A 26505-nucleotide genomic window follows, 5' to 3' on the forward strand; every position below is an offset into this window, starting at 1 on the left:
GATGCTCCACTTGCCGCCCGGCTTGAGACTAATACTACGTTAGCCACCACCGGGAACCGCACTTCACAGATGTGGCGGCCTCCGAGTTTTTCTACTCGCTCGGATGATGGCATTCGCTGAAATCCCTTTTCTCTCGCTTTCGCGGCGTCCGGTCGGACATGCAACTCTCATGCTGCGCTAGGCTCAGCGAAATTCCGGAGCAAATGTGCATTTAAAACATCATGATTTCATTGGAGGCATTGGATCAGCTCCTCCTTCTGCCCCTCCTCCAGATCAGAAGCGATAAAAGTTGTGGCCTCCGATCGGGTCGGATGGATCTGAACCTCCTCCTTTTCATCATAAATTAAAGCAGGAGGTTTCTCGGTTATAGCGTGTACCTCGATTCGGGGCGCCTTCCGAGCGGAACAAGCTTTTGCTCGGACCATCTCTATATAGCACCGCCGAGCTGCTAGCTGATCTCCACGTACTTCTCCTACTTTGTCCTCCACGGGGAACTTTATCTTCTGGTGGAAGGTTGAGACAACCGCTCGGAATTCGCCGAGCGCCGATCGTCCCAAAATGACGTTGTAGGACGAAGGAGAGTCTACCACCACGAAGTTTATTACCCTGGTCCTCCTGAGCGGCTCTTCTCCCAATGAGGTAGCCAGCCGAATTTGTCCGACCGGCTGAACTTCGTTGCCCGTAAACCCGTAGAGCGAGGTCGTCATGGGAAGCAGCTCGGCTTGATCAATTTGCAGCTGATCGAACGCCTTCTTGAATATGATGTTGACTGAGCTCCCTGTGTCAACAAATATGCGGTGAATAGTATAATTTGCTATTACCGCTTTAATGAGCAGAGCGTCGTCGTGGGGCACTTCTACTCCTTCTAAGTCTCCGGGCCCGAAAGTGATTTCCGATCCACTTACCCGCTCTTGGCTACAGCCGACTGCGTGGATCTGCAGCTGTCGGACGCCCTCCTTTCTGGCTCGGTTGGAGTCTCCTCCGGTCGGCCCGCCAGCAATAACGTTGATCTCGCCCCGGGAAGTATTGCTCCTGTTTTCCTCTTCCCGAGTGGACGGTCGTGACCGTTCTCTGGACGCTCGGCGATTCTCCTGTCTCGGAGATCTGTGCGGATCGGGTGTCTGTTGATGTCGCCTTTCGGTGCGGGCCCGGTCGGCTTCATGGGTCCTTTGTCTCCTGTCGATGGGAGGAGACCGTCGTTCGGCTTTCCTGGGAACGGGATTGGCCACGAAGGGAAGACTTCGACAATCCCTCGTGTTGTGCGTATCCGTCTGGTGGAAGGAGCAGAACATAGGGGTCCACCTCTTCTTTGGCTTGGGCCGAGCGACAGCCACTTCTTGTACGTGCGATCTGGCGTGGGGGGATCGAATTGCTTCGGTCCTCGGTCCTCTGGGTGGCTGCTGAGCGGTGTGCTGTTTCCGCTCGGCATGAATAGGTGCACGCTCGGTTGGAGTTTCCTTTTTCCGAGCGGCTTGCGCTTCTTCCACGTTTATGTATTCGTTGGCCCGATGCAGCATGTGATCATAATCTCGGGGCGGCTTTCGGATGAGCGACCGGAAGAAGTCCCCATCCACAAGGCCTTGTGTGAAGGCATTCATCATCGTCTCTGATGTGGCCGTTGGGATATCCATCGCCACTTGGTTGAATCGCTGGATGTAAGCTCGAAGCGATTCTCTCAGCTCTTGCTTGATGGCAAACAAGCTGACACTTGTCTTCTGATAATGCCGACTGCTGGCGAAGTGGTGGAGGAAGGCCGTTCGGAAGTCCTTGAAGCTAGTGATGGATCCGTCCGGCAACCTCCGAAACCACCGTTGAGCCGATCCCGAGAGAGTGGTAAGAAAGACTCGGCACTTTACTCCATCTGTATACTGATGGAGCGTAGCTGTGTTATCGAACTTACCCAGATGATCATCCGGGTCTGTTGTTCCATTGTACTTGCCGATCGTCGGAGCCACGTAGTGCTTGGGCAGAGGGTCTCGTAGAATAGCCTCCGAAAATTGACGATTGATCCGCTCGGGAGATGAGTCCGCTCGGGGAGCTTTCCCCTTTCTGTCTTCTCGTCTGGGCATTTCGTCTGAAGAAGATCCTCTATCTCTTCGGGCTGGTACAGCTTCAGGAGTGCGAAATAAGGCCCGATGGAATGCAACGGTGGCTTGAGGTGCTTCCGCTCGGCCACCAGACGCAGATGTTGCTTGTTGCTCCGGCCGCTCGGCTGATGCTTTTTATTTTTGCTCCATAAGTTTGGCGGCCCTCATCTCGACCAGAGCATCGAGTTCTTCTGTTGAAAGCGCCACCGTGTGTTGTCGTCCAGCCTCGTCCATTGTTCTTGTTCGAATGCAGGAGCGTTCCCACAGACGGCGCCAAATTGATCCTGTCCGAACCAGAAGTCAACAGACGCTGGACATGTGGCGCTCTTCGGCTCGCTGATGTAGATCTCAGAGTCATACCCGAGATCCTTTGTCGATGAAACCGAGGTTCTTTATATAGAGCTGTGAAAGGTTTGGGCATGCGTACCAAGGTGCATAAGTGTCCTCTGTCCTTTCCTAGGTATGCGGCTGTGAAAGTGCCTGGATGTGTCCCTGTCCTTTCCTAGGTATGCGGCTATCAGAAAGCTTACCTGACCTATATCGCTACAGTCAAAGCATGCCCTCGATGGGACAGCAGAATCCCCTGTCACAAGATTTGGAGCATGGCACACACGTGAAACTTACCGGTTGTCAGAGAAGAAATCCTCGGGTCTTTTCCCTTGCTCCAAACTTGTCGTCCGAGCGGACAGCTCCCTCAACATCCGACCGGACATCCGCAGTGGTTTACTTGTGCTTTGTGGAGACTAATAAACAGGGGTGCTTTATGACTGTGGTCGGTCAAAAGGTCAGCTCGGTCCATGACCTTTTTAACTGAGTGTCGGAACCCCGATTTGATAGGGTGCCTTCCAACCATAAGTGCGAGCCGGCCAGACCCATCCGGGTATTCGATTCCATCGGCCCGGCTGGCAATCCGGTCGGACCGGCCGTCTATGGTCGTCCGTCTGGTCGGACCACACTCCTCCCGGATGGGCGGCTACTCCGGTGACTTCCACTTGGCGTTGACATTGCAAGAGGGGGGCCCGCTCTTACCACCGGATCAATCGAGTTGGATATATCCACACCGAATGACATCCTCAAACCTAGCTTCTTGTATGTGATACATTACATGCTCTGGTATATTATCAACATGTCTCCAAAAACTATTATCATATCTTCTTACTTTAAGTGGACCATCCTTGATTTCCCCATAAAATAGATCCGAAGATCTATGCTCTTTGTGTACGAATAACAAGTTTGGTATAAATGGGCCTGGATTTAAATTATAAACTGGAGGTGATGTTATTTTAAACACCCTGCAAAATTTAAAAATTAAAAATAATATTTAATTTATTCACAGCAGCATAAAGAACTGACATTAACCAAACAATATTTGTAACAAAAAAATAAATAAAGACAAAAGTACAAAGTCTTATATCACAGCAACACTATAAAATAGAGTATAAATAAAGTTGTACAAGATTTTAAATCTCAAATAATATAAATGTATTTGACTTACTGAGATACAATACAAAATACTAATTCCCATCACATGGAATTCACTTACTGAGATACATTATATTAAAAAAAAACATCAACTATCGACTTCATTATCAACCCTAGGGTATCTATTTTGACAATTTCTCCTGTTGTGACTAGTTTGGTGGCAACTTCCACATCTACAAGGTTCATCAGGGTGCCTCAGATCCATCTCATTTTGTATTCGACTTTCACGTCTCCTACCCCGCCTATGATTGATCAATCTTGAGTAATCTGTTTGAATTTTCCAACTTGGATTTGTCCAATAATCCTTATGACGAATAGGATAAAAATTACCAGAATATTGTGTCATGTAAGTCTTTATGGTGTGAACTTCATCCACAAGGTCAATAGCATTATATCCTCTATGTCGGCAAATAGCAATTGCGTGTAAACATGGAAATCTATGCATTTGCCACTTTCCACATGTGCAATCTTTTTTATAGTTAAGAACCGTGTGTACATGATCACCTTTATCATTCAATTGTCTTGTTGTTACAATCTTGTACACTCCATCTGCATAGTAAAACTCATCAATGTGATGTCCTTGTGAATGCCTTTCAGCCTCCATGAATTTACACCAATGATGTGGTGGGAGGGTTGTATTACAATGATGGGCTACCTGTTTATACCTTTGAAAAAATTGAACAGTTCTATGAAATGACAAATCAATGCATGCCTTAATTGACAACAATCTAGCCCCTCGCAAAACATTGTTCAAACTCTCAGAATTGTTTGTTGTGAGACATCCCCATCGATGGTTACCATCGTAAGCAAGACTCCACCGCCTTATATCAATATCTCTCAAATACTGCCATGCGGCTGGATCAAGTGCCCTAATCTATCTCCTAAATCTGTTGAATTTCCATCTTTGAGTAGTACTGCCAATAGCCCAACAATAATGTTTCAAGTGACATTCTTAAACTTTGTCATGAAATTACTTCGAACATGTCGAAGGCAAAATCTATGATATGCAATTGGTTTCTTCCATTCCTCTAAATTTGACATAGCATGAATAATACCATGGTGTCTATCAAAAATAATACATAATTGTCTATTTTGTGCCACATAATACCTGAATTGTTCAAAAAATCAACACCAACTAGCTATAGTCTCCTCATCTACTATAGCATAAGCAACAGGTAATATACGATTATTTGCATCCTTAGAAATAGCTATAAACATCTTTCCGTTATAAGCCCTCGCAAATGTGTACCATCAACACTGATAACCGACCTACACATGTGGAATGCATCAATTACTAGTCTAAATGCCCAAAATATATATTTGAAGACTTTCACATTTTCAGTGCTACTTGGGTGATGATGTCACTTAACAATAGTATTGGGATTAGAATGCTCTAAGGTTGCAATATACGAAGGTAGTCTGGCGAAATTACTTTCCCAATTTCCATAAACAATCTCCATGGCTTTTCTCCTCTCATGTCATGCCTTCTTGTATGAAATATCAACATGCAATGACTGTTTACTATCAGTCTGGACATTTTTTACAGGATATCCAGGGTTCACCTCAATTTGATGGATAATGTGAGACGCAATAATAGCTGAAGTCAAATTTCTATTATTATTGTCATTGATGGAGCCAAGGCAATTTGCATATTCACCCATCGAGTGATTTGCCATATTTCTTACGTCTTCTTATAACTGCATGAATACATCAAAGACACGATGACTTATAATTCTCAGGTCCACTGTTAGAATCTATGTCTGATGGCACCACTTTGCATTTTGCAACCTATGTGTTGATTCTACTTTCAACTACCTTAAACTCCCGATTTTGACTGATAGACCATAATGTCACAACTTTTCACAGTTGAGACTTGCTGTCAAATAGCATTCCTAGCCGAATTTGATTTTTTGATTCACTCCAAATATCAATATGAACATTATCTTCTCAATCTATATTGTCATCGTCATTTTCCTCCCCTATATCATTCATGAAGTGCATCACCATTTCATTATATGGTGGAATCTCACCATGATTAAGATGAGTATCATAATCACCATCATCAGGAGAGTCATCATCCATAGGAATGCTCAAAATGCCCCCACCATCTTCAGAAAATTGAGAATGAAAATATTCATTGCTCCGTGCCTCATCATCCAACTGCACCTCCGGTGGCAATGGAAAAGGAATCATGGTATCATACATTGGAGATTCTACATGAGGAAGCTCAACAAAATCTTGAGATAGTAACGAAGGACCCATATCGATGTTTTCACTTACAGTCATTTGAATTGTAGGTTCAGATATCAAACTTGGTACATAATTCAGTTCAACAGATCCATTAGAAGACCCAACATGAGACATTGATCCCATAAAGTTATTAAGATGCACAACCATGCTCATGTGTTCGGTTGACAATAATGCTTCCTGTTGGATAGAAATTTGCGGAATTTCTTCTATCTCAACATAGAAGTCAACCCAAAAATCTGTAATGACTTATCATTCGTAATAAGGGTGGATCTGGATTTCCCATTTTATTCATAATCCAAGATGATATTCAGCTTAAAATATTTTCTATCTACACCAATTTGTTGACAAATCTCATCTACCATCTCGTCGTAACTCAATTTATGTTCAATCACTATGGTAGCGTTAGAGATAGATTGACCATGCTTAATTGAACCGTTCTCATATTCAATCTTAGCTCCCCAAAACAATCTCACAGGAATTGAACATTTTAAAGCCATACTAATAAGTCAAACAACCCTAATTACATGGTATATGCAATACATCAGTATATTACCTTATGAACTATTATTTTAAAAAAGGAAGACACTTTAGGCCATAAAATTCATTGTTGTTAAGATGGAGAATAGTTCGTTGCCGGTGGACGAGAATCGGGTCTTTATATTCGCAGTTGGGCCTTGCCTTCTAATACTTCACAACGAGTCTGACTTGCCTTCTAATCCTTCGCAATGAGGTGCTCCGGCATGGCTTGATCGGATAACTCATGGGGCGAGCAGGCACCGCGACAAGAAGAAGAAGGAGGAGGCAGCGACGACGATGGTTTAGGGTTTAGACGCTCCGGTGTGGCTTGATCAGAACGCTCTTGGGGTGGACGGATACTCTGAGAAAAATAGGAGAAGGAGAGGCGGCGACAGCAACAATTTAGGATTTATTAGGCATGTATATGAGACGTGAGAGAAATTCAAAAATATAAAAATTACAGCTTCTGAGAGAAACTCAAAACTCACATTTTATAATTACCATATTATAGATAATAAATATTTCTTATCAATATTCATGAAAATAATATAAATAATAAGTTACAGCTTTCACATTTAAGAAATGCGAAAGCTATAAAATTTAAAAAATTTGTTTTTTTGGAATGCCTACTATTTCCATCTAGTTTCGCATTTGAAGGATGCGAAACTATATTAAGTTTCGCATTTTGCAAATGCAAAACGCACAAAAAGATAACTTCTCAAAAAATAAACACATTGTTCTTCATATTTTAAATAATTGATATATTTTAAGAATTTTTCCTCTGATATAAGAGATGCTACTCTGCTTTGCCTACATTAATGATCATGCAGTCAGGATGTGTCTCCATTTTGTATGTTTTTCATTATTTTTTCATGATCTTTACAAGCTTGGAGTCCAAGTGAAAAGATGAACAATTTGCAAATCTGCTAAACATAGAAAAATTGTATTAAGCTGTAGACTAAGATTGGGCAAGATTCAACCAAGTCTGAAAGTTCTACTTGTGAAGTTTAGTAGTCAGGAATTTTTCTCTCTTTAATTTTTTTTTTTAAAATGGACTAAATTGGATAATTCCCCCAAAATTTACACTTCTACGCTTGAACGGGCCGAGGACGACCCGCAAAAAAACGGGCTGCTTAAAGCCCACCCATCCTTTCCGGCCTTTGAAAAACTCATTTAGAATTACCTTTTTAGGAAAACAAACCGGTACTGAATTAAAATATTCTCCTCAAATTGCAGTACCGTCCCTGGCAACGCAAGCTAGGGTTTTAGTCGAGCATTTGGGAAATTGTAGGCGGAGCGAGACAGCGCGGTCCAACTGCGAAGTAGCAATGGCGTCGACGAAGGTCCAGCGGATCATGACACAACCCATCGTATGCTTTTCCTTCATCTCTTCTTTCCAACCCTGCTTTTCTTTCTGTCTTTGCACATCTTATTAACTGTTTTCTGTGGCGTCTTTCGACTTAACCCTGAATTGGCGTGGGACTTCTTGCCGCAGAATCTAATTTTCAGGTTCCTACAAAGCGTAAGTTTGAGTCAGATACATTTAGTTGGTTTCGTTTACTTGTAACATTGTGTGTCGGAATTGCTTATTTTGCTGGTACTTTGGTTTTGTCTCCAGAAAGCTCGCATTCAGATATGGCTCTTTGAGCAGAAGGATTTGAGGATTGAAGGACGCATTATTGTAAGCAATTTGCTTTGCCTTTTTTAGGGATTCATTTATTTTTGTTTTGATGACGGTTGAATGTTGGTCGAATTATTATTCTTATTGTTGCTGTTTCCTGTGATTGGAAATTCTCTTTTTGTCTATTAAGTATACATGTCAAAGTTTAAGACTATGGTTTTTTTTATGGTGCATCATGGTGGGATAGGAACTAAAAGAGAAGTGTAAAATCTTTATTAATATTGTTAGAGCTAAAAGAATTAAGATATCTCCATAATGGTATGATATTGTCCACTTTGAGTCTAAATTCTCATGGTTTTATTTTTGGGCTCTATTCAAAAGACTTCATACCAATAGAGATATCTTTCTCTTATAAACTCATGATCTTTTTCATGTGCTTTTAATGTGAGACTATGTTTGCAATCTTGTAACTCCAACAATCTCTCTCTCAAAAGAAGGACCACAGGGTCTCCTTCAAGCGGAAGGCCTTTTTGAGCCTATCCGTTTGATGTTCGATTCTTGACCCACCTACCCCTCCGTCTAACCAACCTACTAGGGTTTCTTTGTCTAGCTCAACTAGGACTTCCTTCCCCTCGGTCCAACCGACCTACTAGGACTTATTTGTCTAGACGTAACTAGGACATCCTGCCCCTCGGTCCAAACAAGCTATTAAGACTTCCTTGCCTAGTCGCAACTAGGATTTTTTGCCTAGTGTTTGGTCGTTTTGATCTAGATATGGGAGCCCCCACTACCTTCGTTAAAGGTCAATATTCCACCCATATGACTCGATTGAATCATGCCTCTTGTGCATAGTCAGCTGTTAGTCCTTCTGACAGTCCAGGCTCTAATACCAATTGTTAGGATCAAAAAAATTGTTAAGATATCTCCACAATGATATAATATTGTTCATTTTATAACTAATATTTTCTTTGGTCTTCCTTCACTTCATTCAAATAGATATTTATTGATCATCTTGGACATTCCCATACGATATCATATATTTCCGCTCTTTTAGCATTTAATGGTGGTATATCTTATAACTCTCAGATACTAATTTTTTTTTTCCCTGGAAAAACTATCTTTTCTAGTTTTTTCTATCTATCCATTTTAGCACTCTCAAGTGTATTAACTTTCTGTATATGTTGCTTCCTAACAGTTCATCACTAATATCTGTCAAGTACAATGGGTCATTATCACAATCTTATCATTCTTTCCTTTTAGCCTAAGGAGCACCTTACAAAATATTCCAGAAGTATGTTGTTCGATTTGAATACCTTATTTTTATATATATTCATTCTGATGCTGGAGAACCCTGTGTCCATTGGTCTGGTAGACAATCTATGATCATTTCATCAGTGACCTCAATGGAAAAACTGTCATAATTTTGCTGATGGCCATTGTGGTTAATTTTGGATTTGTGTGGCAATACTGTTTGGATGATGAGGGTGGGTTTCATTTCCAATTAAGTAAGGTGATTGCGTGTGAATTCTGTTGGAGTAATTCAAACTTAGAAATAATTTCTACAGAGACTAATATATACTCACATGATAATAATGTTGTTACCTTTCACCTATTTGCAGATGTGAAAAATCATCTTCTTTATATTTTTTGCTCCTTTGGCAAGAAATAAATGACATTTATATCAGAGAAACTAATTGATAAATTAGCACGTTGATGATGCTGTCTTTTCTTTGAGAAACCTAGTCTTTTGCAATTGAACAGCCTATTTGATCAACTTACTTTAATATCCATCCACCGGTAGATTGCATGGACATTTTCACATGTCATATTGCTTACTTTATCTGTTCAATTTTTTGAGCTATTATGTTAGCTATCGTTGTCACCTTTTGTAGCCTGTGGGTTGGCATTCCCATTAAACTGTGACTGTATGCATCATTGCTTACGTTGGGTGCCATTTGTCACATGCTAGAGCATCCACAATCTAATAATATTCTCCTACTAGAACTATTCATATTACTAATTCGGCAACTGGAATATTTCCATGCATCCAGTCTCATTAGTTATGAATGTAAAGACCTAATTGCTACCTGAGGCAATTGAACCACTAATCATTGTTAGCCTCGATTAGGGAATCTTGAGGCATGCGCTATATAGCGTACACAGTTATTTTTTGTAGTTTGTCAAATTAGCTGCTTTCGCTTTGTTTAGCATTAACATCCAATGCTATGTTATTGGTATGTGCTGGACCTTATCATATGTCGTACTTTTACTTGAAAAAGTTATATGTTCTGACCTTAAGAAATCTTCTATTATAGCAACAGTTTTTTTAATTCATCGAGAGAGTTCCATTTTTTTTAATACCAGTTGGTCTTGTCTAATTTATCTCATCTGACACTGTTACTTTCAATTCGTCATGTTTTTCGTGTACTATTTGTGATTGCCATCCTCAATTGATAATTGTAATCAACGATTATTATTGTTCTTTCAAAGCAAACATTTGTTTAGCTTGTTGCTTGTTCCACGCAACACACTTAGCCAACACATGTACGCGTGCGCTTGCGCGCACACACAATATGCACAATTTTTTATATGCAGATTTAATTTGCATCAGGTGCAATCCAACACATTGAAGATCTTCCAAGTACCTATTCTCTTTATAGGATGGCTTGATGAAAATTACATGATGAAGAACCATCAATACTAAATTTGTCTATTAGTTACAATATGTTTCTTTTTATGGTTATGCAGGGCTTTGATGAATACATGAATCTTGTTCTTGAGGAAGCTGAAGAATTTAATGTCAAGAAGAACACCAGAAAGTCATTGGGTTAGTCACAAACATCCTCCTCTGACAGTTTGACTATTTTCTCCCACTGTTGTCTTTTCGCTTATAATATAGATGTATTCTTTTACATAGGGAGGATTCTGTTAAAAGGAGACAACATTACCTTGATGATGAATACGTAAGTATATAACCATAACTTCTCCAGTTTCTTGAATTTTCTATTACCATGAAGTTTAAGTTTATTCTTCATTTAACTTTCAGGGGTAAATGATTAGTTGACACCAGTTGGATTGTTTAACCTGATGCAGTTTTACTAGCTGTCCCTGAGGAAACCATCGAATGTTCAATACTGTGTTGGCAATGAGTCTGTAATTTTACTGATTGTTCAAGATTATGGAAACTATCTTTATAATTCTTAGATGTCCTAACTTGTTCACTTGAAATATGTCAGAAGCTACATTTAGTGACTTTGCTATTTTTCTTTGTTATCTAATGTGCAAGATTATGAGAAGTTTCTGAATATTTGTCTTCGTGCCCAAACTTGTGCGGCTGCAATATCTTGAAGATTTACAGTGTCTCTGGAGTTTCTGTTTGTTAGAATGTGTACGGTTATAATCCTTTTCTGGAAATTTTTGTTGTTCTAACTTGTGTACTAAGGTATCAGTGCCTTACACAAGAATATTTATCTTTGTGCCCAAACTTGTGCGGGTGCAATATCTTGAAGATTTACAGTGTCTCTGGAGTTTTTGTTTGTTAGAAGGTGCAAAGTGTACTAATGATGTAGCTTCGCTAGTGAAATGCCTAAGCAACTGATACATGATAGACCTTGTTGTAGGTGCCTATTTTGTGCAGATGATTGTGATAGCATGGTTATATTCTTCCAAGTACCGCTGGATTGAAGAAAGAAAAACTATACTATTCCTTTAGATGCTGGCTGCTCTACTCCTTGCACTTCTCGGCTACTCCAACCTATTGAGTAGGGAGAATAAGGTGTAATGCATGACAGTGCTAGATGTCTTTTTCAGTATTTTCCCTGACACAGCTTGGAGATGTTTGAACTGAGGGATAGGTTCCCTAGCTAATACCCAAAATAAAAAAGCAGAGCCTTCTTTTCACGCCTTGCGAGTCTCTTATTCTTCACAAGACTTGGAGGGTTCAGAGTTGATGAGGCTTATTGGATAGATGGAAGTCCCTTATCCGTATGCAGTCTATAACATTTATCCACAACATGGTAGTGAAATACCAAGAACTAACTTTACGAATTATTATTTGTGTAATTAGGCTGAGAAAGGATCTAATGTGCTGATCCATAGGGCGGTAAACAAGCCGAGCCGAGCCGAGCTTTGGGGTGTTCAAGCTTGTTTGATAAGATAACCGAGCCGAGCCGAGCTTAAAATGAACCAAGCTTTTAAAATGAGTGTTCAAACTTGACTTGGTTTATTTTTTATGAGCTTGAGCTTACTTGAAGCTTGTCTTGAGCTTGGTTCATTTAGATGTTATCAAGCTCTCAATTCAAGCTTGGCTTGAGCTTGATTCGAGCTTGGTTTGAGCTTGGTTCGAGCTTGGCTTGGGCTTGGTTCGTTTAGATGTTATCAAGTTCTCAATTCAAACTTGTTTGATTGTTTGAAACTTTTAATTGTTTGATTAGTTATTAAGATTGATAATTTAAATTTATTTATTATTTTATTTTATTTTATTATTTATTTAGCATATTGAAAAGAGTTTTATTAATAAATATGGTTCATGAACATTGTTCACGAACGTTGTTTATGAACATTGTTCACGAACGTTGACGAGCTGAACACATATGTGTTCAAGCTTGTTTGTTTAGCTTAACGAGCTGTTCAAGCTTGTTTGTTTAATTAATCTTATGTATATTGAACGAACATAAACAAGCTCTTACCAAGTCGAACACCAAACTTGTTCACAAACGCTTGGTTCATTTACAGTCCTACTGATCCAGTTCTACTGATCCAGTTACATCTGAAAAATTGTTATGGGCAATAAGATTATTTGACTCTTGGGTACTGTTGACATGCATGATCTCCATGTAGGCTTTATCAGGCTATCAAGTTAGCCGATATCTTTACATGTTCATTAATCATTGCAGCATCATATTCAAAGACCTTAATATCTGAGAAAGGAGAGGAGATGCTTGGATGAATTTTTTTAATTAGCGGTTGATCTAAAAACGCTGAGATTGTCCTTGCAAGTGCTTCTCTTTTTACCCCAATGGTCGGTAAAAAAACTTTCGTAAGGCTGAATCACCCCCCTCTAAAATTAATCGGTGTAAGTGGGATGGATATCTGGTGCCAAAAATAGAAGATAAATGAGTCATTGTGCCTTAACGTTTGAGATAGTGATGGGAGTTCTAATGATAAATGGAAATTATAGTTTGAAATGATGAACAATCAATCAAGAACTCAAGAGGCTGTAGTGTCGTTGTGCATGCCAAGTGTTGCAGGAATACAACACCAGGTCTCAGGCTGCTGCTGCAATTCCAGAAGCCTTTTCATATGTCTTGGTTTCCATCTGTTGGACATGAAACGTATCAGACAAAAGCTTCCATGGTCACAGTCCTTCTGTGCCTTCTCACCTGCAATTTTGTACTCCGACAAGGAATCTGTAGCCCACCCTTTCTCCCTTCAACCTGCTCCAGTGGAATCATTAATGATGGGGAAGAAGGAAAGCAGCAGCTCAGCCACAGCGAAAGCAAAGGCATGAGCAAGCAAAAAAGTAGAGAAACAGAGGGAGAAATTAAAAAAAGGCTCTTCTCTTTTCTTTACTTTTGCTTTCTCTTTAGCATTTCAAGATGCCTAACTTTGTCTTGTTGCACTGAAACAATGTTTCCATCATATCGAAACTTCTAATCTTATTATAGTAGACATTTTTTTCTTTGATTTTTTAGACTTCTTCGTTTATGTTCGCACTCAATTCTTTCAAAGAAACTCTTGCACGCCATTCTCTTACGCTATTACGTCTTAAGATCAACAAGAAAAAGTTGTTTTCTACCTACCTGGTACAGAAAGTGATGCGATTGTATGTGTTAGGCAACATTCAACTTTGTTAAATTTTATCCTCAAATTCTTCTTCTTCTTCTTCTTCCAATCACTACCTATGGCAGCACAGATCCAATAGTTTCTTTCTTCCTTCCACAATCTCATCGAAGAAATCATCCATTTGCCCCAAGAGATTCTCAGTTCCGGACTGAAGCATCCCAAACCAAGCCTTCAACCCCTCTGCTTTCTCCATTATGCCTCCTCCGGCGAAGTCCAGCTCACAACCGGCTCTCTCCAGTTCTTCCTGCAGCTCCTCAGCAGACGCCCTCGCCTGCCGAAACTCGTACATGAGGATCCCCGGCCGGCTGTTGATTCTTTCCGTCTCTCCGACCATCCTCTGCTGCAGCCTCGCTATCGAGGCGGTGAAGCCAGCGCTGCAAAGCGTGGAGCCTTCCATGACGGTCAAATCCGGCGAGCAGAAGATCGACCCCCACAGCAGGATCATTAGCAGCAGCGAGCTGGCGTTCCTCAGAGCGTAGAGTGCTCCCCGGAAGCCATTGAATCCGTTGTACCTTGATTCCATCGGCACGCGGTCGTCAAACCGGAGCGACGCCGGCTCGATCCGCGTCTCAGCCAACACTCTATTCTCCTCCTCCAACCCCATGGCTTCCCTCCGGCAGATAGAGATTGCGCGCATCACCTTCACCGAACAGAGGCGGGGTGTTAAAATTCGCATCTTTGAGCTAATTAAAGAGAAAGCCAAGGAAAGATGACGAGCAGACCTGGCGAGTGAGGCGGGGATTCTGCTCGTGCCGCCATTGGTCGATCGAGGAGAAGACATCGGCGCCGGTGGAGCAGTAACTCTCCAGGCCGGTGACGCCAAGCTTGATGACATGACACACGTCCCAAAGGCGGGAGCTTTCGTCCATGTACTCGTCGAGCCACTTGCCGCCGGCAGGAAGGCGGAGCTTCTGAACCAGGCAAGTGAACTGCAAGTGGAGCGAGCGGAGGAGGGCGACGGCCCCCTGCAGGAACTGGATAGACATGAAGGCGTCCGACGCCAGCGACCGGTCAAGCTCGTCGAGGCCGTGAATGAGATAGGAGAAGAAGCTGTCGACGGCCCCAGAGGAAGGCTTCATGGTTACGGCCCCAGCGGAAACAGGACCGAGTTGAGGAGTGTAAAAAGGGCGGAGGGAGGAGTTTATAGGTGGCGGAACTGGGGGAAGAGCTCAGCTTCCTAAAACAGCTTAAGAGGAGGAAGAGGCAAATGCAATGATGGCATGTGTCTGCCGTGGAGGGAGAAGGATGATTGGGAATCTGCATCGATGCATCCTCGTTTAATGGCAGAAAGTGGAGCGAGCCACGGAATCTGCCAAAACTAGCGAGCTCATGACTGTACTTCTGTTCGATCTCATTCATTGTCCTTCTTCTCTAGCACACCAGCACTCTCATTCCTTCCGCTCCCTGTTGAATCCTCCTCGTACAAAGGAGCTGAGCCGCTGCATCCGCGACTGTGGGTGTGGGAAGCCCAAGTCCATGCTTTGACCGGGTTCGACCGAGTTCTCGGCTTTAATAACTCGTCACTTTCCTTCCCTCCAACCATTCTCATTAAACTATTACAAAAAAGATCGAAGAAGCAGTTAATTGGGCATTCTATATGCCTACTGTTCCTCTTCGTACGAGTCCCCATGCTTGGGTTTCACTCATTCCGAGCAGGGGAATGATGGGTTTCCTTGTACCCGCCCAAATCTCTCTACCTTCCACCCGAATGCCCCCTCTTTTCTACCATCGTTTCCCCCCACTCCGAGGAAGACCGACTCAGTCTCCTAAGACCGCAGCAGTACTCCGCCTAATTGCTGCGGCGTTGTCTTCTACGCCTGTGCTCGTGGGCTCTCGGACTTGTGTGGTTAAACAGTCGGGTGGTTGCAGTCCATGGGGCTGGCGCCATCGGAGCCGTTCCATGGATGGTCGGGTGTAGCCGCGGTTGTAGGAGACAGGGCAGGGACACGACTGCGCCTCCGAGTACGAGCGTCAGCGGATCTAATCGCACCCAGTCCTTTAATGTTGGCCTCGGAAAGGGATGTGCCCGCGCAATTTCAAGAGCATGAATCATATTGTTACAGTGTCTTCATTTTGTCTAGCTTTAATCTATCAATAACTGAATTAACTTCGAGCTATCATCATTTAGCAAGCTTTTACTAATCACCCCGTAACAAGAACTGTCCGCTCATTATTTTTGTGACTTTGTTTTCAATCTCTCTTTATCACATGAAACTCTACTGTCATGTCCACCGAGAGTAGTAACATGGAAGACACCGATCGAATAAAAGCATAGATAGCGATAGCTAAAGCTCCTGACTGGCATGCTAATAGGCCTGACCCCTACCCTAAATGGAGGGCCGAATCCTTGTGGAAAAGGAGCATAAGCCCCATCAATAAGTGAAGGGCCAACTATAGCTCCTCCTCTATCAAACGCAAATACTATGCATTTTGATATAGTAAAATAAAAGAAATATGGCTCAATATTCTCTAATTTTATATGATTTAATTGGGCTAATTTGGATTTACGGATTGGGTCTACAAAATGGGCCTCAGCCCATTTGGAAAAGTTTAATTGAAGCTAAGATGGCCGAATGCTTCATTGATTGGAACATAACGAGAATAAAATGATTAGAACAGGGGCACAAACATCCTAATTAATTACCTACAACACGATCCTAATTCCTAATTAATACTGCAACGAACAAGCCAACGATTGCTCTAATAAACACTAGTTAAGGAAGACGATCCTAATTTCTAATGCGAGACACAAATCAATCACACGACATATTTACTACTCCTCGCAGTTAAAAATAAAGAGCGAAAAAAAGAAAAAGAAAAATGAGCTGCGTCGCCTGCACCCCGTGATAGAGCACGACGCCGGCTGCCGGGAATTCATGCTGCCGTGGGAGCGGAGGAGGATTGAATCCAGTTGGCGAAGGTATGGAGCGTCCTGACGTCGGCTCTGTAATGGTGCTGGGTGAACTCCACGAACTGCGCCCACGTGAAGTCAGGGTACAACCTCCCGCCGGCGGAGAGATCCGCCGGCGGACGTATCACCTTGTCCTCCCTCGGGCACGCGAAGTACGCCAGAGAGCGGCGCTCCCTGTGCCGGTGCACCACGGCCCTGTGCAAGCAGCTCTTGTACCTCCCGTTCGAGAGTGCCTGTCAATTCACACGGATTTTTAAAATCAAAATTTCATTTTTTTGTGAATTATTATTAATGAAGGGATTTAAAACGAGGGTGCAAGGAAACAAAAGGTGCAAGCTTCCAAAACAGAGCACTGCAGATGAAAAGCGATTCTTGCGTGGAAAACTTGTTATGTTCCCGAAAGAGAGGAGACAAAGGAAAATGTAGGGAGCTGACGGACCATGAAAGTGTCCCCGATGTTGATGACCAGGGCGTTGTGTAGGGGCCGAACGGCCTGCCACTTGTTGGAGGCGAACACCTCCAGGCCGCCAACATGTTCATCCTGGTTCAGAATCGTTAACGCCGTCGGATCGCAATGAGGCCCCGTCCCCATCGTCATCTCCGGCTCTTGGCACGGCGGGTAGTAGTTGCATCTCATTATGGAACGCCCCTCCTCGAACAACTCGCGGTAGTGAGACCGGTCGATCCCGAGGCTGATGGCCAACAGCTCCATGATCGCCAGCGACAGCTTCTTCATCGATTCGCAGTACATCTGGTACACTTTTCTATAGATTTGCAACGTTAGATTGTTGACGCCGTCATCGAAATTGAAGGTCGGGGAGAAGTTTGCTTACTCACCCCATGCGGTCGAAGCTTTTACCCATGGTGGAGGCGAAGTAGTCGACGACAATGCTCTCGTCGGAGTCGTGGTGTCCGAAGGAGAGCGTTTCCTTCCAGGGGAGCTTGGAGGAGAATCGGTCGGCGTGGGCGCCGGAGTAGCCCCACAAGCTTCCCGGTTTCCGCCGGGCGCGGAGCTTATCGGGGAGCTGGAGCTTGAAGAAGGCGTCGGTGCAGTCCATGGCGTCGCGGACGCGCTGCTCGGCGACGCCGTGGTTGGTCACCTGGAAGAAGCCGTGGCGCTCGCAGGCGAGCCGGACGAGCTCCGCCGCCCGCCGCGTGGACGCCTCGTCGCCGTGGAGGAAGCCATGTAGGTCCACCACCGGGGCGTCGAGCTCCTCGATGGCGACCTGCCGGTCGCTCCGAGGCCATACGAACGCCTTGGGAATCCTGGTCTGCTTCCGGAGGCTGGAGGAGTCGAAGTACACGCCACCGCCGGCGGCGGCGACGTTCTCATTGTTGATGCCTCCCACCGGAGGACACAGGAGAATCGTGGTCGGTCTCGAATCCATGGAGACAAAGAGTATAACGGAGAAGAAGAGAGAACTCGGAATGAATACTCTGTGCAGTGCAGAGGTGTGATGGCAGTATTTGTAAGCAGTCGATCAAGAACACGACAAAACAAAAACCAAATGATTTAACAGTCGATCAGAAATAAATTAAACAAAACCTTACCACAGGAGATGCCTGTTTCAGTGTTTGACGCACACAACACGTACGACCATGTCGGACCTCACGGCGAAACTGTCGTATCAATCTTAGGTAATGATGGTTCTTCCGGGGGACTCGTATGATTGCAGGTGAATTAAACATCCGACACCATTTCTTTTTTTCCTATAAATTTAAAGACAAAAGTGTAAAACCCATTGCAACTTGTGCTTCTTTTACGATCAAGTGAGATAGATATGAAGGAGCATGCTGAGTTCCTTCGTCCAGCTTGATCGCCTTTGTTTGTCACTTGGAATTGGTTTCATCTGATCTCAGCCGCATGTAAACAAGCAAGTTTTGATTGGTTGTGCAGGAGGGCCTTCGATGAGAGCAGTGATCCCTACCAGGGTTGGACGAGCAGAAAGCAGAGCAGAGCCCACAACTGCTTGCCTCTGCCACTGCCACTGCCACTGCCATGTCTTCTCCTTAACTTTGTCTTCTTGCATGCCTACTAGAGTCCAAAAAACAAAATTTTGTGTGCCCCCCATTATTCTCTTGTTTGGATCCATGTGCAGGAGTCCAATTCAACCCATCCTCCCCTTGGGGCCTCCCATTGGCCACCTCCACTCCTCTCTCACTGTCCCTTTGCATACTCATACAGCAACTAATTGACAAAATGCAGCTAATTAATAGGCTGAAATATATTAAAAATAATAACCTGATATCGCATTGGAAATGGATAAGCATAACCCCTGTTACTGCAAGGCTAATTCCCAACCTCCTGAGAATGCCAATCAAGTGGCAGAGAAGGCTGCATCAGAAGCTATGATCGAACTTGATGTTCATTTTGGAAGTATTTGGAGCTCTCTGAGCCATCGGATGACCAGGGATCTACAGTGGAGACCACAAAACTGAGAAGACAGAAAAAAAACAGAAAGACCACAGTCGTGCCTGCATGGTGTTCTTTGCAACCTTGTTGGCAGCCTTCGCGCATGCAACCTTATCAGATGAGCTCCAGAGCATTCACATCCCTCCTTTGAATTCCTCAATCGAGAATGCCTAATACTTGTAAATTTAGTTGGGTATATTTGTCAGAGAAGCGAAACTCCATATGGTGTCTTTTAGTTTTCCTTTTTTTTTAAAAAAAAAAATCAGTATTTTTAGGATTAGCAATCGAAGCTGTGATCTCAACCGAAACAATCAAGTTTTGCTTTGCCACGACGAACAGAGGAATATTAGAGTACTTGAACAAACATAAGCACAAAGAGACAAGATATAATCTAAATTCGAAGGGTGTCTATAATACGTCGCTAGTAAAGGAAAAGCCACTGAGATATACAGATGGATAATATATGTCCGACCCAACCTTCACCTCCTCTCATTTTCATGCCCATCACAAGAAAGCAAACGCAACACTTTCATCAACTCTGACACTTCTGGCATGGCATGAGAATATATGTAGAGCCAAGAAACGCATGCTAGTCAGATTCATGAGCTTGCCAGGAAATCTTGATGTTAGGTTTCAACCAGACTAGCTAGAACTTATTCATTGGGAAAATATATTGCATACATAAACAACTGTTAAAAGATGAAAAGAGACGAAAAAACAATCAATATTTAATTGGTATGAGTGTTATAGGGAAAAATACAAACTAGTTTTCATCATGAAAAACTAAGTCAATCCAGCCTGTCTGAAACTAGTTTTCATAATGGAATAGACATGTAATATCACAGCTGAAACCCTAAACAGTCAATTTTGTGATACACATTTTCACTCGTTTTCCTGCTTATCATTTTGTGTATGGCTGGATCCATCCCTAACAGACAGACCACTATTTGGCAACTCCTCCCACACAAGAAGATTTCTGACACACCAAATCACAGCAACTCTCAACTGCCCTTCTCAATAAATAGCTGGTGTCGTTAATTGCAGGACACAATGTGCCCCACCGTCTAGCCACAGCAGTAGCACAAACCAACGCACCAAAAAGCATAGACCACCTGAAAATCGAAATTAAGTCATCTTTCTTCTTTGCTCCAACTCAATGCACATCTCTGATATATCCGATCATGATCGCGGGCTAGCTTGCTCGTGCGGGAGAAGAGACGTACGCTAGCTAAACCGTACGAGCTCCCAATTCAGTGTCTCTGTCCCTTGACTCTTCTTGATAACTTGGAGGCTAATTCCACAATTAAAATGATTATGCTGCCTGATTAAGCAGCTACATTTTTTCCACACGAGGGCTGTAGCCACAGTTGAGTGATCTTGAAACTGTCTGAGAAAGAGGCTGAATTAGAGCAACGAAGGATGGGGTTAACGTCGTGGTGGATGGAGTTTCCCGTGGGCTAGCACTGCTGGGTTTTGGATGGAGCAGGTTCACGTGAAGCAGGGACGTGCCGTTGTCTTCTTCGCGTGTTAGCTTCTGATTGCAAGTTGTTGTTATCAGCGACGAGAGAAGCGGTGCTGGCCTGGGAGTTGGGTGCTGGGGTTGTTATCAATTCAACCCCATGCCATGCGCGCGTGTCTCCGTCCTCTTCGACGCTTGCTTCGTTGGGAACGCGACGGATCGAGGTTTTTGTCGTCGCCATTAATGGCGCCTTGGCTGTGTCGGTGGTGTTGCCCTTCTGCTTCGCGATGAAACAGGCCAGGCCAGAGGACAACTCTAACTCAGCATGGTCCTTTCAAACCGTGTCTCGTACCCATTACCACTCACCCAGCCCCTTTTTCCGGTTCAGACCGGTCCATTGAAATAATACGAACCAGACAAATCATAAACACGACCGTCCTTTATCTCAATTCATCGTTTTGCTAACAGCATAAACCTATCCATATCGATTAATTAGCTAGGCTCTTAAATTATTTTATTGTCTGTCCTTGTTAGTGCATCAGTCCTTGCTCAAATATGTGAATTATTAAGATTATGCATAAAATACATATGAAGAAAATAAAATAGAAGGTGAAATTTTGAATGGCAAGACAGTTGCTCCAACTTAAAGGATTTGAAGTGGCAACCGCAGCTTGAGGCAAGCTTGATTTCTTCCAATTAAGAATTATGCACATCGATCGTGTAATTTACTATGAAGAATCTAGAAATTTAGCAATCGAGTTGTGTTGCATTTACAAATATATGTCCTTTTTCCTACAAGAATTCAGGGTACTTTCAGTGCCTGAGAGCTCGTTGATGTTCCATATTTTCAAATTCAAGAAGCTGCTGCGACTCTGCGATTCAACCAAAGATGCAACAAACTGCTGAATTCCTTCTTCTATATTCAATCCATTGGTGAAAAGTGCACAAGAATCTACTGCAACTGGATCACCTCTGCTCTCCTCCAACATTTTCATATCTAGCACCTTTGAGTATCGCCTTAACGAACTGATATCTGCTAATATTGGTTCGAACATAAAGTCTCTGGTGACTATGGCATTGCAATTTCCCTCTATCTATTGCTACAAATACACTTGTAGATACACTGCTTTTCATGCATCATGATCAATTCTACTTGGTCGTCGGCCCACAAATTTGATTGAATGAGACGAATTAGCTCAAACTGCATTTCCTTTCTAATTTTCTTGCTCGTTCCACTCGTAACAGATTGAAGGAGATGCATTGCTACAATCCTCTGAGTCGTCACATTCTTTTGGACCCAACCTGCTTAGAAGATTTTCAATTATCGCTTTAACAAATTTACACTTTGTTATAGCAAGTGATCCTATCCGGAAACTGAGTCAGATGGACCGCCGGATGAAGTGGATGAAATGTTGATCGAATCGTGATGTCCCGGAGGGAGAGTATGTTGAGATAGTTCAGATCCTCTGTCCCCATTTCTCTCTGTCCCCGTGTCCCACTGCCGATCGGACGGACCAGATTACATCTCAATGCATCATGGCATCTTTAAGATGTGTGCAGGATCCTCGTGATGTGCAAGGCATCCTTGAGATGTAATCTGGCCCATCCGATCGGCAGTGAGACACGGGGACAGAGAGAAATGGGAACAGAGGATCTGAACTAATGTTGAGATGACTTCTATGTTGACCAAGTCATCAGAAGTCCTCTGGTCAACGCTACCTGCAGCCAGCGAACGGGTCACCCCGTCTCTGGCACCCGATACTCAAGACAGATCCCATGAATATATAAGTAATAGACTAAGACGTATAATAATGAAATGTGTATAGAATATGAATAGAGAACGTACCTTGGCCTAGGAGGGCGTCCTCTGGTGGATCGATAAGCTGGTCGGGATGCTACTCGTGTTGTTCTGACCCGGAAGGTACAGGCTAGAGAATTGGATCTGACGTCATGGAGCCGGACACGATGGCATGAAACTGGATACAACCTCGGCACGCAGGCCGGGATATGACATTGGCATGCAGACCGGGATAAGACATCGACATGTAGACCGGGATATAATGGTGGCACGAAGGCCGGAACATAAAAATGTCACACAAGTCAGATGACTACAATGTTGGAATGTAGAAAGGTACTAGAGTGGAATAGCGATAGCTGTGGGGGCTTAGAAGCCGATGATAGGTCCGATCAGCGAGGTCAAGTAGAATGCTGGAACGTTGTCAGACATGTGCTGCTTGATGGATCAAAAGGGCCTGCGATAAGGATGCATGGTCCGGAGGATAGCATCAACCGCTGAAGACGATGTGCTGAGCAACTTGTGTGAAGAGAGAATGGAGAAAGAGAGAAAGAGAGAGCAACCGACGTCGGATGTGACCGGCGTCGAAGGTGGAGAAAGTGGCCTCCTCCCTCTTCCTAGTGGTTGCCTCCTCCAACAAGCACCCCTCCTTTTTTACCATTAATAGTATTGTTGGGACCGTTGGTGGCCGGCTAGAAGGGGGTTGAATAGCCCTACACAATATAAAACCAAAATACCCTTTTCGAACATTTAAAAGAACACTTGCGTAAATTAAATAAAGAAGAGAAACTAAAATGACGAGGCTCATGGATTTGACTTGGTTATAACCGAGGAGGTTGTTAATCCAAGAAATGTATTGCACTAAGTATCTCCTACAGGCGGAGAAGCCTCTTATAGCAGTGAAAGTACATAAATGAGAACCTTAAACCAAAAGAAGAGTGCACAAGTGTTATAATGCTAATTGCTTGTTGAATTGAAAAGCTTCTGAACCAAGGCTGTATTTATAGCCTTGGTTGGGGCGTCTAGAAGCGTTCCAAGCGCTTAGAAGGGGATAAAACTTTATCCCTTTAGCATAGAACGCGTTTGATCGCGTTCTAGATAAAATTTAGGTCCGGACCCTTTGCTCCGGTTCAGCTCGCCTCGGTCTGGGTCTTCCACTCCGGCTCCGCTCGCTTGGGTGATTTCGGCCAATCGAAATAAGGCTCATCCGAACTCAATTTCGACCTTCTCGAGAAACCTTCCGCTCCGGCTTCTCATCCCTCGAAAACGCTGCGTACTACCTTCTCGTCCGTCCGCGTACTCTTCCGCAGCACCTCGTCCCTCGGATGCACCGAGCCCGTCGACTCTCTTGTTAGAGTGTATACTAAAAGCCTAGCTTTTGTATAAACATTTATTTAGAAATAAAGAATCACAGTGGTCAATATCTACATTTATTTGTTAAATGTAATTTGTTCAATTAATTTATATAGTAGACAACATGGTGTGTGGTGTCACACACAGAAGATCATGTTGTCGGTTCTTTATAAATTATAAACAGTTGCTCGCGACTAAGATGGAAAGGAACAAAACCGTTGAAGTAGTCGTAGTGTAATTAAGTATTAGTTTATCTTAACTAATAAATTACACTGATACACTCCAAGTGTATTGAGTATGACCATTTTAGGTAAGTTCTTTTTGTACTGACTTTATAAAAGAACTACACCTTAGTTGTTATGGAAGTGTGTGCTCTTAATCCTAATATAATAACAAACACATATATTTAGTATTTATTTCTTTGACTTATCAATGGGTGAGATTTAACTCGATAAGTCAATAAGCCCGATAAGTTGGGAAATGATATTACTTATAGTGTGTGTTGTTGATTATAGAAGGAATCTGTGTCCTAGTAATCTAGGTTGAGAATGTCCCCAAGAAGAGCTCATAAGGATTGTCATGTTAAACCCTGCAGGTGGTCTTAGTCCGACATGACAATGAAATTGAGTGATACTACTCTTGGAGCTAGATATTAATTAAGTGAGTTGTCAGTAACTTACTTAATTAGTGTACATTCGTCATCTTAAACACAGGGAGACTAACACACTCATGATAAGAAGGAGCCCATAATGTAATTTGGGATTGGTGCGGTAGTGCGATAATAACTCTCTAGTGGAATGAGTTATTATCGATGAACTTGAGTTGTGTGTTCGGGGTGAACATAGGATACCCAAGCTCATCGGATGGCCAAAACCAATTTCTCCTCTAGGTCCCTGACGTAGCCTTATTAAACCCTCAAGTCCATCCAAAGAAAGGTCCATCTTGGTGTCCAAGAAGGGGGCCGGTCCATTGCTTGGTGACCAAGCAATGGCCGGCCACATCTCCTCTCAAGAGGGCCGGCCCTATGTTTGGTGTCCAAGCATAGGAAGGGTCGGCCACAATATTTCAAATAGGAGGGGGTGTTTTGAATTTTTAAAATCTTCTCTTTGTAGAAAACTACAAGTTTTAAAAGAGAGATTTAAAATTTAAAAACTTTTCTTATTTGAATTAGACCACATGTTTTAAAAGAAAATTTTAAAGTTTTAAAACTTTCCTTTTTTAACCATCCTCATGGTTTTAGAAAAAGGAAGAGAAGTTTTAAAATTTAAAATTTTGAAAACATGTTAAAAAAGAAAATTTTTAGAAGAAAAGTTTTAAATTTTAAAACATAGTTTTAATTTTTAAAACTTTCCTTTTTAACATCCACTTTAGGAAATTAAAAGAGAGCTTGTAAAATTTTATAAGAGTTTATAAAATTTTTACAAAAGAAATTTTTTTCTTCCTTATAGGGGCCGGCCACCCTTGCTTGGTGCCCAAGCAAGGGGCCGACCAATAGGATTAAATTATCATCCAATCAAATTTAAACTAATCTATAATTGGTGATTGATTCAATCATGAGGAAAGAAAAGGAAAAATAAAAAGAGAAAAGGAAAAACATGAGGAAGATTTTAATTTTTGTAAAAAGTTTTTCCTTATTTATCTTGGGCAAGTATTATAAAAGAATGGGAGGAGAGACTTCATGGGTTAATGAATTCTTTTTCTCTTTCTCTATAGTCTCCTCTTTAGGGCCGACCCCTAGCTCTTTATCATGTTAGGGCCAACCACTTATTGCTTGTGGTTCCTTTAAGTGGCCGGATACACGAAGGAGGAGAAGGAGAAGAAGGAGGCATCTAATTCTAGCCTTTTGCTTGTGCTCTCTCATGGTGGCCGATTCTTTCCCCTTTCTTTTTCCCTTGCTCTCTTTTGCTCCTTGGTAGTGGTGGCGACCAAATTCTAGAGGAGGAGGAAGAAGTCTTTGGGTGGTGTTCATCTTAGAAGATCGTCGCCCACATGACGTCCAAGGCGAGGCGAGGAATACGACAGAAGATCTCGAGGTTATTAGCATACAAAGAGAAGGTACAATTAGCAAGTGTTTTCTGCATCATGTTAGTTATTTTTCTTTGTATGAATTCCAAACACAAGAGACATTATAGCTAGTTTTTTCGAATTAGTTTTTCGAGTTTGTGTTTTCTTTATTTTTTGAATTTGTGATTCGATTGTTCTTTTTGGTTAACCTAGAGTTATTTAAGGAAATTAAATATTAGCTTTCCTTAAAAGGCTTTGTCTAGGCGGTGGTGGTTGCTCCCATATCCAAGAAGGCCATGTGCCTCACCATGTAGTCCTGGAAGTCGATTTTGGAAATTAATATTTAATGGAATTAATAACATAGGTGAATTTGAATCAATAGTGTTAAGTTCCGCTTGCGATTCAAATATAAACCATTAAGAACAGATAAGTTAAATTTGGAATCAATGATGTTAAGTTCCGTCTGCGATTCCTAATTTAACTTCTAAAGAACATAATAGATTATTTAAGGAAAGGTTTGACATTTGTACAAAATTTTTGTACAGTGGAACCGGTACGATTTTCCTAGGACTAACCAACAATTGGTAGCAGAGCTAGGGTTTGCCTCTGTGTGTTTAGAATTCAAATAGGTTATGCACATGTCATACATAATTTAGGCAGGATAATAGTAGGATGTGCTAACTTTTTGGTTGCAGACTCCAAGTATTATGGCTTATAGATGTTGTGTGTGATTGGACCCTTGGACATGTCAAGGGCATTATTGTTTGTGT

General features: G+C 42.6%; 3 protein-coding genes across 3 annotated transcripts; 1 reads left to right on the forward strand and 2 right to left on the reverse strand.

Annotated features, from left to right (window-relative positions):
- Positions 1 to 7530: 7530 nt before the first annotated feature.
- Positions 7531 to 11263, forward strand: LOC121969511 (small nuclear ribonucleoprotein E-like). Its single transcript, XM_042519650.1, has 6 exons — positions 7531 to 7705; positions 7831 to 7857; positions 7954 to 8016; positions 10705 to 10783; positions 10874 to 10919; positions 11003 to 11263. The coding sequence occupies exons 1-6, from the start codon at positions 7664 to 7666 to the stop codon at positions 11010 to 11012; spliced, it is 267 nt and encodes an 88-aa protein (XP_042375584.1). The 5' UTR covers positions 7531 to 7663; the 3' UTR covers positions 11013 to 11263.
- Positions 11264 to 13785: 2522 nt separating this feature from the next.
- LOC121969512 lies at positions 13786 to 14943 on the reverse strand. Its single transcript, XM_042519651.1, has 2 exons — positions 14523 to 14943; positions 13786 to 14440 (listed from the first exon to the last, which is right to left on the reverse strand). The coding sequence occupies exons 1-2, from the start codon at positions 14877 to 14879 to the stop codon at positions 13853 to 13855; spliced, it is 945 nt and encodes a 314-aa protein (XP_042375585.1). The 5' UTR covers positions 14880 to 14943; the 3' UTR covers positions 13786 to 13852.
- Positions 14944 to 16374: 1431 nt separating this feature from the next.
- LOC121973116 (gibberellin 20 oxidase 2-like) lies at positions 16375 to 18144 on the reverse strand. Its single transcript, XM_042524698.1, has 3 exons — positions 17549 to 18144; positions 17151 to 17475; positions 16375 to 16944 (listed from the first exon to the last, which is right to left on the reverse strand). The coding sequence occupies exons 1-3, from the start codon at positions 18097 to 18099 to the stop codon at positions 16675 to 16677; spliced, it is 1146 nt and encodes a 381-aa protein (XP_042380632.1). The 5' UTR covers positions 18100 to 18144; the 3' UTR covers positions 16375 to 16674.
- Positions 18145 to 26505: the final 8361 nt, after the last annotated feature.

The sequence above is a fragment of the Zingiber officinale genome, chromosome 4A (assembly GCF_018446385.1).
Source record: "Zingiber officinale cultivar Zhangliang chromosome 4A, Zo_v1.1, whole genome shotgun sequence".
Lineage (NCBI taxonomy): Eukaryota > Viridiplantae > Streptophyta > Magnoliopsida > Zingiberales > Zingiberaceae > Zingiber > Zingiber officinale.